The following is an 11,888-nucleotide window of genomic DNA, read 5'->3' on the forward strand; positions in this document are numbered from 1 at the left end:
GTACTAGTGGCTTGTGCAGCAAATGCTGCTGCAAACTAAGTTCGTTGGACGTTCAAATAAAAATTTTTCAGATTTATTTTCAATGAAGAATACTTGTCTTTTCGATAGTTATTTGCTTCCATAATAATGAAACATACTCCCTCTGAATGGATTTTTTTTGGCCAAATACTTTTTCTTGAACCTATCCAACTTCAGTTTTTGAGTTTCAACGCGAAAACGCAAGTATCAATGTCAGGACGATAGCAGTAGCTATTTCAGGTCATTGTGGATTGCAGGCAAAAGTTAAAAAAATGTCAGGTTTGCTAAACTTTCGAACAATAGCATTTTCGTATAGCTGCTGCATGTAGAACTTGAAATGTAGAGCGTAAAATCATTTTATCCTACTAAGAGATCTTGCTGAAATGATCTGGAGACTACAAAATTTTCTAGGCCTCTTATTTTATCTGTAAGTAATACCTTTTGATCTTTCCTTAGGAACTGCAATTTTTGCGCTCTCTCGAGCCAATACTGAAGACAATGACACATATCAATATCTACACTACACCGCCATTAAGTATATGAAAAAGACCCAACCCCACTGGGCTAATAAGTATAAAAATATTTGATTTTTAATAACAATATTATTATCTTACTTAAGTTTTGTAGTTATATATAGCAGCCACTCAGTAAATTATAGAAATGAAGATCTAAATTAAGATATTCTCTACATTTACTTACATAACCTCAAAACGTTTCACTTTCATGTCATCAATATAGCATCAATATTATGTACAATCTAATGAAAAATAGATGCATCATGATATTAACTATAATAATATTTAATTTCTAATGATAATAATGTCATCAAACCACCTCAAGTTTCGTAGATTTGAATATCCAATACATAGCTGTACTCAGAAAATTATTATACACTACAGAATCAGTTTTTAATAACAAATTGAATTGAGCTCTAAATATGTCGGCAATCCTGCAGGTCATGGCCTTCGTGTAATAGCCTATTGTTTATTGTAGTATGTGTTTTGTTCTGAAATTCAATCAAGTCGGCCGTGATTCGATAAAATTAGTTCTCAAAACTGACAACAGATGGATTTTGGAAAATAGGAAAATTATGTAGGAAAATTGACATTTCACTGAAAACTACTACTTTTCGAAAAACTTTGGGTTCCAAGCTTCAAAATGAGGGGCCATTTATTAAAATCCGTTCAGCCGTTTTCCCGTAATTTCCATTACCAGTTGAAATTATATATATAGATGTTAAAAAGTAGGACGTTCTTATTGGAAGACCCTTTATTTAAATGTGTTTATAAAATAAATGTATTTTACAATGCATGTAAATATATTTATAATTATTTCTTACAAAATAAATATCTCATATTGTAATGTACAGTAGTGGCAAAAAAAAAACCGGACCGACCATTGTAGGTGATACAAAAGAATCCTGTGCTGTGTATTGTTCAAACTGTGGTAATTTCAATATGGATAGTCAAGCCAGAGATATGTACTGCTATTTAATGTAAAAATACGCAGTTATCTTTGCCGAATAGAGGTAGAAATAATATTGATGCCAGATGAAAATAAAACTCTCAAAGTTTTTTCGTCTGTAAGTCTGAGGCACTGAAGGAAACAAGAGACGGTAAGAATCGAACAAATGAAATAAATTTCATTGTTACAATGAATTATACAAGATGGATGTGTATTGTGACTAGCAAAATTTGAATCTGTGACTCTGAAATCAGCTACAAGGGTCGGTCCGGTTTTTTTTTTGCCACTACTGTACATATTACAAAATCTCTCAATTCACATCATATTCATATGCTTTATATTTAAAAAATCTATACAGTTACTCATTTCTTTGCATTGTTAGCAGTGGTCGGAGACTTTCTCCGACAACACATCAGTAAGTAATGTTTGAAGTATCTTCTGTAACACTTACTAGAACAACACAGTGCTACTGGATTAAAACAAGAATTAAATATAAGCAAGTATGTGGATATTGCTTGCATGTAATACATCTCAATGGGATAGTCATAGTCAAATCCTATAATGAAAGTCCACAATAAGTGACATGGAAGCAAACTAAGAACAAACACCACTGTAAAGCTCAACAAGATTCTTGCTGTGCTCCTCCGAGAAATCCCTTGGTTATGAATTTCTCCGGATTCTATATTGCTACTCCTCATTAAATGGCGTGCCGCCAGACAATACATACAAACTGTTACACCAAGGGGAAGAATACAGAATACCAGAAGTTCAAACACGACCACCTTTCCGTAATATTTCCAGCTAACCCGGACATTACAATCATTACCGAAATGTATAGCTAACATATATGGAATCATAAACAATGAACATATTGTCCATATTCCTAGGATGGTGGCAATCGTTATTATTCTAGTCATAGATTGATGTCTGTTGTGTAAAGGCCTCGATATTACATGGTACCTCTGAATGCTCATAACACATATCAAATATGGAGAAATTCCTGTACTAGAGTGCTGGAAAAACTCAAACATCTTGCAAAAAACGTTACCGAATTGCCACGAATCTGACACTTCATCGGTTTTGGTAAATATGGTATTCGTGGTTAACAATAACAAATCATTAACAGCCAAATTCAATATGTAAACGTTGGGAACAGTATGCATTTCTGAATTGCATATTATAACAACTAGGACAGCTACATTACCAACTGTGCCAAATATAAATAAAAGTATATGTACTACAGGTTCAACATACGTAAGAAAATTGTCGTATCTTGTATAATAATCATCATCCGTGCCAACGTCATTTGGAACTACAGAATTGTAGTCTTCTTCGAACATTATACTTCCATTCTTACACTGAGCCTTTCCAAGTACTCCCCACCACAACCCCGACACTTGTTCAGGACTCTCACATAATACAAAATGTTCCACATACTCAACTACTTCGATGCCATGTTCCTGGCACCATCTCCATAACTTTAAGAGCCCACAGTCACATTCCAGTGGGTTTCCTTCCAGAAATAAACGTGTTAACTTCGGCATGACTCTAAATATATTATAATCTATAGTCTTGAGGTTATTGTTGCTCAGGACCAGCCTTGTAAGGTTGGTTGCGTTTTCGAATGATATGGGTGTTACACTACTTACATTACAATCTGATATTCGCAAGAATTCCACTGTCTGTATGTTCAGAAAGGAACTGTTACTTGGAATCTGAAGTTCTTCGTTTTCATCTAAATATAAAGCATTCAGCTTAGTCAAGTGCATAAAAACATCTGGATGAAGAGTAGATAATCTGTTATGCGACAGAAAAAGATTTTTCAAATTATTAAGCCCAATAAAGACATCACTTCTCAAGCTATATAACAAATTATGCGCTAAATTTAGCCACTCTAATGACGTCAAACCTTCAAAAATTTCGGCCTCCAAATTCTCAATTCTGTTGTACGCCAAATGAAGACTTTGCAAATGTGTCATATTTTTAAACGTACCAACTTTTAATCCTGTTAACAAATTGTCATCCAGACTAAGAAAGTCAAGCAATATCAGACCATTGAATGCATCTACATCTATATACGAGATTTCGCAATGATCAAGGTGCAAAGATTCAATTTGCAAAATACTTTTGGATACAAATGCCTTTTTTGCAAGTGTGCTTAAGTTATTGTGATCGAGGTACAATTTATAAATATAGCTGTGATAAATTTGAGGTAACTCTTTTAAAGAAGCATGTGAACAATACAGTATATCTTCCTCTGGATCACACCAACATTCACGGGGACATAGCCATGAAGATCTTATAGCCTTGGAGAGCAACCACATCCAGAATATGAGGACTGGTATTAGTAGTAATAAAGCGACTGGGATGACTCTTGAACGTGAAGACATGGTGGTTGGTGATCTGTTGAGAACAAAAGAGTAACTATTAATATTTTCCTCCAAAAAGAAGTCCAATAACAAATATGTTATTTTTCTTTTACCGTGTTATTCCGCTACGTTATTAATAGTTATTTATGGTACTTTTGAGGTAAGTGCATCTTTATTGCGCGTGTGGAAAGATTTAAGCACGAGGCGTCAGCCGAGTGCATAAATTACACGAGCGCAATAAAGATCACACTCACAAGTACCCTACGTAATTTTATCCATGATCGTAACGAAAAATTATGTTTTATAAAAGAAAATATGTTGAAAATAAGTCCTCATGTAATCACATATCATGGCATGGATTTTAGAATCGATACGTGTACTAGATATGTTACGATGTAGGAGGCCATGATTAGTGAAGAATGGTATCTAAGGCGTTGGATAAATAACAAATTATAATTAATTATATAATTTTAATATATATTTTTTTCATTTTAAACGTGTATTTTCATCTTTTTTGAAGTTTAAGGGATTATTTAGAAGACGTTTTCACGGGACTAATGTGATTAAAATAATTTCACATTTTACTTCTGTAAACTTAAGAGGAATATTATAAAGTAGTTAATCATTGTGTCTATTTAGCTCAGTTGACTAACGCGTGTTGTTATAAAATCTTATAACCCCAACTTCGCAGGTTCAAGGGTCCAAGTCTCCTCGCCTCCCAAAAGGTAAATTATTACAATTAAAAAAAAATACATATTAGGTATGGATGCAATGCACAAATTACGACGTAGTAGATAGAGAAAAGAGAAGGAGATTGAGTGTATGTATATTTAAGAAATGGTAATAAAGAAGTAGAGGTAGTGACATCTAGTAACTAATAGCCTATATTAAATTCTTGAGTAACAGTTCAATGGAAAAGTATACGTGTGTACCCGGGTACTAGGAAAATACTAATGAACTGTGATATAAAGTCTTTATCTCACTAGTGGAATAAAGTAATGTTGAATAAAAGCCTACTTTACAAACGCAAAAGTATTTAGTAAAGGCATGCTTTTCGTTATGGTGATGGATAAAAAATTGTTCTTTCAATATTCCTGCTCTGCTGAGTGGTTTCGACCTCCGGTCTACAATGGAAATAGTCTGAATTCGAATCTTGAACCGGCAAAAATCATTCTGACACTTGTGACAGAAAAGGTCGCAATTTGGCTTTCCCACATTAAGCATAAACACACATTCAGATGGGTGATGCACGGAGGGTTGGTTTAGAAACAGTGGAGTTGCCTGCTCGAAATTCGAATAATGAGCGAACCTTTGTGTAGTCAGCCTGTGCTGTTTTGAAATACGCCGATCTAGATTATAAGCAAAATTTAGATCTACTAGGTCGTTATGTAGCGTAGTTGTGACCCCTTCCCACAAATACACACACATACTTACATGCATACATGCACATGTGCACACATTATTTCATCCATACAAATTACATGGTCGGAAGTAAGGTGGGTGTTCCTGTTATGGCCATGTTCCTGATATGGCCACCCCCTATTGTGAGTTAGTTAACCAAAAAATCCGCTAAATTGCAGCAGCATCGAGTGAAAGGGCATCCCTGGTATGTCACTTGATCGTTTTCCATTCAGTCAGGTTGAGCAATATGGCGTCAGTTGCCTGTTTTACGGTTTTCATGTGATCCCTTCTTATTTTTCTCTGGTAAGTCTCCTTTGTTTTATGCATGTTTTTCAAAGACTTGTTTCATGAAAACCATCGTATTCCATTCAGGTTTTAATGTTCTGATGATTGGTGTTGTCGTTGATGGCGTATCTTTTACGAGTTGTTCATAATCAAACGATTTTCGTGAAAGCTTACCTGCTCCTAATATGGCCATATCAAATACACCATGGCCATATCAAGTTCATTTCACTTTTATTTTCTCACCTGGCAAATTTACATGCCTTATAGCTGGGATTACGCAAAAATTTTGTATTTTAAGAAAAACAATTTAATTTTTGATGGAAAAACTTGTTTTAACTACACTTTTGAATTATAAAAAAGATTATTAAGTGTCATACTTATTCATTTTACATCAAAATTATTTAATTTTAGCATAACTGCGCTATCAAACTGAAAACAATCACGATTTGTAGAACATGGAACAAGGGTGGCCATATCATGTGCACATGTTCCTGATATGGCCACTAGGTAGACTTTTGGAATTTGGGACTTTTTGGACAATTAAAGCTATTTTTATGCGGAAAGAAAATTGTTTTAAGAAAGTCCATTAGACTGAGAACGAGTAAGAAAGAAGTGGTTTACATTTTTATTTCCAAATGGCTGCTATAAAAATTCTAAACCTTAGCATGGCCATATCAGGGACACCTACCTTATCACAAAGGTAAATTTCTAGGTACGTGTGTTGAAAATCACTGGTAGATGAATATGATATCCATGTCTTAGAAGTAATACCTTGTATCTATAAAGCTGGTCATTTAGTTTAACTACATTATTGTGTATTGGTTATCATTTTATTGTGTATTATTAATATTGTATATACCACTGCCACCGGGTGCTTGCCCACTTGCAATGTAAATAAATACATACATACATACATTATTTCTATGTTCAGAAGAAAATCTGAAAAATTATAAGTCTCCAGATATCGATTAAATTCCAGCAGAATTAATACAAGAGGGTGGAAGCGCATTATCTAACGAAATTTATAAGCTTGTACTTGCTATTTGGGAAAAGGAAATTATACCAGAACAATGGAAGGAGTCCATAATCGTACCTATCTTTAAGAAGGGGGACAAGACTAACTGTAGTAACTTTCGAGGAATATCACTTTTGTTGACGTCGTACAAAATTTTGTCCAATATTCTTTTGAGAAGATTAACTCCATATGAAGATGAAATTATTTGGGATCATCAGTATGGTTTTAGGCTTAATAGATCAACTATTGACCAGATATTTTGTATTCGACAGATAATGGAGAAAAAATGGGAGTATAAGGGTACAGTGCATCAGTTATTCATAGATTTCAAAAAAGCATATGAATCGGTTAAGAGAGAAGTTTTATATGATATTCTTATTGAATTTGGTATTCCCAAGAAACTAGTTCGATTAATTAAAATATGTCTCAGTGAAACGTACAGCAGAGTTCGTATAGGTCAGTTTCTGACAAATGCGTTTCTAATTCACTGCGGACTAAAGCAGGAAGATGCACTATCACCTTTACTTTTTAACTTTGCTCTAAAGTATGCCATTAGGAAAGTTCAGGATAACAGACAGGGTTTGGAATTGAACGGGTTACATCAGCTTCTTGTCAATGCGGATGACGTGAATGTGTTAGGAGAAAATCCACAAACGATTAGGGAAAACACGGAAATTTTACTGGAAGCAAGTAAAGAGATAGGTTTGGAAGTAAATCCCGAAAAGATAAAGTATATGATTATGTCTCGTGACCAGAATATTGTACGAAATGGAAATATAAAAATTGGAAATTTATATTTTGAAGAGGTGGAGAAGTTCGAAAATTTGGGAGCAACAGTAACAAATATAAATGGTACTCGGGAGGAAATTAAACACAAAATAAATATGGGAATTGCCTGTTATTATTCGGTTGAGAAGCTTTTATCATTCAATTGAAAAATGAGTTCTATTCAGTCAATACTTAACATAAACACAATAAAACATATTATAATAACATTTACACAGATTTTAAAAACAAACGTTTTTGCCAATTTTGATTGGCATCTTCAGGTCGTGTAGGTCGAATGGAACATGTTATAAAAAGTGAACACTTAACGGAACCAATATGCCTTTGAAATTTTATCATTCAGTCTGCTGTCCAAAAATCTGAAAGTTAAATTTATAAAACAGTTATATTACCGGTTGCTCTTTATGGTTGTGAAACTTGGACTCTCACTTTGAGAGAAGAACATAGGTTAAGGGTGTTTGAGAATAAGGTGCTTAGGAAAATATTTGGGGCTAAGAGGGATGAAGTTACAGGAGAATGGAGAAAGTTACACAACACGGACCTGCACGCATTGTATTCTTCACCTGACATAATTAGGAACATTAAATCCAGACGTTTGAGATGGGCAGGGCATGTAGCACGTACGGGCGAATCCAGAAATGCATATAGAGTATTAGTTGGGAGGCCGGAGGAAAATAGAGCTTTGAGGAGACCGAGACGTAGATGGGAAGATAATATTAATATGGATTTGAGGGAGGTGGGATATGATAATAGAGAATGGATTAATCTTGCTCAGGATAGGGACCAATGGCGGGCTTATGTGAGGGCGACAATGTACCTCCGGGTTCCTTAAAAGCCAGTAAGTAAGTAAGTAAGTAAGTATTACTATGTTCAGAAAATTGCATAGTTAACTAATATTTTGTCCTCGATTTGAAGATCGTGCAAACCAGAAGTACATATAAAATTTTATCTATTTTGAGAAAAATTAATTTTTAAAACAGTTCTTTGGTTCTTCTGCAAATTAATAGCTAAAAAAGCTATCAATTCTTAACCATCAGTGTGTCGATGATTGAGATTATTGCGATAATGATATTGATGATGAAGATCATGATAATGATTGTGATAACGCATACGAAGTTGTTAATGATGAATATATGAACTATCTGTAGGACCTATATAAGAAACAAAAAGGGGATTTTAACTGCACTAGTATTTTGAGTCTGAAGGTCTTGTTTAATATAATGGGCCATAAATATAGCAATGAGATGATATGCAAGGAAGGAAAGAAGGATGGATGGATGAATGGACGAAATGAAATCAATTCATATTGAATTAACTAAATGGAAATGATTAATTAATTTAAATCTCTACTGAATATTGATTGACTTTCTTTACATTTTTTTAATTGTAGGTAGGGGAAACTGGGAAAATTTAGCAATATGGGAAATTTGGCAATATTCTTGTATTTCTTTTATTGCCAAATTTCCTCCAGAGTTTTAAGAAGTTCAATGACACGATCATAGGGTGCAACATCTGACTGTACTTTTATTTTTCGTTTCATCCGAATCCGCGCATTATAGTGGCAGATATTGTTACTAATAGAAAGAAGTGTTGAATACTTCCTGTTGACGTGGTGGTTGTGTAGACGTGTGTATACAAAGACGGAAAGAAAGTGTTGTTCATTACCTACGTTTGTTTGTGCATTACATATCAAAAGCTGAGATTCCATATTATAAGGTAAGCCATTTATATAATTAATATTTTCTGTTAATAACACATCAGGCCTTAGCTCGTTTTATCTTCTTCCTAGCAAAAAAGTCTTCTCCAGGGTAGTGTGAATTAGCCATTTTCCTTTATAGTGATATATTGCTGCTCTCTTTGAACAAGAATGTGTACTCGATGGTAAAATTTAAGAGTAGATACGTGTGAGAGATTTTACAGTCTTCAATGCAGCACTGTGTGTGGTGTGTTGCAGATATGCCAAGGGAACGAAAATATTATTCTGAAAAATATTCCAAAGATGATTTGCGGGCTGCGGTTGGGAGTGTTTTGAAAGATAGATGGTTTAATTATAAGACTTGTAAGAAGTACAATGTACCCTTTAACAACTTAAAGAGGTTTCTGTATGCATCCTCAGGACCCGATGACGTTGTCATTCCCAAGAAAGGAAGACCCCTAGCTCTAACCGTTGAGGAAGATCAAAAACTGGTGACATATGTAATCAAAATGCAAGAACTTGGATTTGGGCTATCGGCAAAAGAAATTAGAAGACAACCCTTCAATATAGTTAATAAGAATGGTCGGAAAAATCCATTCAATTCTTTTTTTTTTTTTTGTGGTATTTAGTGACTTCTTGTCCCAGTAAATTAAGTCTTATAAACCTTGTACCACTGTTTTATTTTGAAAAATTTACTTTTTAATTCTATTGCCAAATTACCCCTGTACTATTGCCAATTTATCCTCATGAAGTACCAAATCTGGAAACATGTCATTTGTTATTTATTAGTGTGTTATGTGTAAAGTAATTTAGATTTGTAGAATTTTCTGTCAGAGGTTTATTGGGATTTAATGTTTAAACACATTCCATAATAGAGGAATGTTTAATTTCAGAATATGTAACTACAGACTGTGTCAAAATACAAATATTGCCAAATTGGACGAGTCTCCCCTAATACATATGGGAGTACCCGAAAAACCACGTAAGTCCCAGTCAAAACTAATCTATGTTAGTACTTTAACTCTGAACTTCTCCTTGATGACATCGCTCCCCTCGGCTAGCCTATTAAATGATTATAGATTACAATTACATTATCACCATGAACATGATAAGTATCTTCATCATTATCATCTGCCTGAATCCCGCCCACATTCGTGACAATTTTGAACTAAACTGTACTGAAATCGCATGGATAAAGACGACACTATAAGACACAGTATAAGCAGAGACAACAGATAGGCCTACACACAACGTCTCTCAGGAAGGGAGGTAAATCTTCACTTTCCTCCCGGGAATCGAATCAGGACTGATAAATATTCTGCTGTATACGCTGCACCTGAACATCTGTGTAGAACCTTGTTAACTACACTACCATTATCATCAATAATTCCTTTGCCTTAATCAGCAACACCTCCATAACCAAACCCCACAACATCGCTTTAATTTGGTGAAAACGATCGTGTTTTTGACAACCTTACCGAGGTTCTTGGTAGGCCTTGTAAGTTAAACTTATAACACACGTGCGGTAAGTAAATAACAAGTGAATAACACCTATCGACAAACACGAATAAAAACAAAAGAATGACACGTACACAAAAGTAATAAACTAAAATCATTAATAATAATTTATTTTCTTATTAAGATCGGCCAAAAATAGTATGCAATGCATGCGTGTTAAGTGTTACAGAAACTCGGAAATTGAAAAGACTCGACTTAGTTAGGCACTAATAATTTCTAATTCTTAATGGCTAACAAGACCATAGCGTAGCATTATACACTACTTTCTATAGTAATGTCATTATGGCAGTGAATAATTAAATATTCGTCCAAATGTTGTACTGAGAACTGATGTCTATTGTGTGTAAGAATGTTCTTAAATTGGGAGAAACTCCCTTCCACTTCACATGAAGTGATGGGCAATACTTCAGGGATCCAATCTCAGCTGGGGACCAAACCAGTGGGAACGCAGTAATGTCAATGTATTTTCCAATCAGTGCTTCTGATGACTTTTGCTTTCGCATATCTCCACGGTATACTTCACGTATTACAGCAGAAAACTCAACTCCATACTCAACTCACAAACTCACAAAACGGATACACAGTTTAAAACAACCACCCTGTCAACTACCACAATGATTAATACGGCTTTCGAAATACATTTTTTTTTCTTATTGGTTGATTTTAAATCATTCGATTTCTTCCCTCTGCTGGATAAAAAAGAAATAATTTACAGATTCAAAAAATATCGATAGATTGGTCAGTAAATTCAAGTATAACATATAATACGGATATTTAGGCAACTTTGAGGCACTTATAAGCAAATAGGCATTTACTAGTGAAATAGGCAATTATAGGCACCATAGAATTCCCATATAATACTCACAATGTCTTAAAATGGATTATGTAACATAAAATCTTCCGCCTTGAGGTTAAGGATTAAAATAGGCATATAGGCATAAATCAGCAGCTTAGTCATAAGTTATTTTTGAGGACGATAATAAATCACGATGTATTAATGTCTTATTATTTCGCACACGTCGAGTCAAGGCTTTCATATGGTATTTGATTTGGGGATCTGGAACCATGCTGAATGATATATTTATTGCTCAAAAGCAGAGGTCTCCAAAAAGCGTATCGTCATTCGTGCTCTCGATGCTGCCCGCCGAACACAGTGTGCTGTAAGGCTAGAGAAGAGGAAGTGACTCGTACCTCAACAGATAGGAGCGATCAGTGGGGGATCGCGGCAACGGTCTGCTTAAATTTACAAATAATAACATCAAAAGAATAAGAAATATCATACGTTTATTATTATATTATTTTGACATACTATGAAGCTGGAGCCCCGTCTGTTGCC

At 34.5% G+C, this 11,888-nt stretch overlaps 1 protein-coding gene across 1 annotated transcript in view; it reads right to left on the reverse strand.

Moving 5' to 3' along the window:
- LOC138708572 (insulin-like growth factor-binding protein complex acid labile subunit) overlaps window positions 1-11,888 on the reverse strand; it is a 35,690-nt gene that overhangs the window by 13,312 nt on the left and 10,490 nt on the right. The window contains exon 2 of the mRNA XM_069838689.1: window positions 2,784-3,487. Coding sequence (XP_069694790.1) covers window positions 2,784-3,487 — 704 coding nt within the window. The remainder of the gene's footprint in view (window positions 1-2,783; window positions 3,488-11,888) is intronic.

This window comes from Periplaneta americana, chromosome 11 (genome assembly GCF_040183065.1).
Source record: "Periplaneta americana isolate PAMFEO1 chromosome 11, P.americana_PAMFEO1_priV1, whole genome shotgun sequence".
In the NCBI taxonomy this organism is placed as follows: domain Eukaryota; kingdom Metazoa; phylum Arthropoda; class Insecta; order Blattodea; family Blattidae; genus Periplaneta; species Periplaneta americana.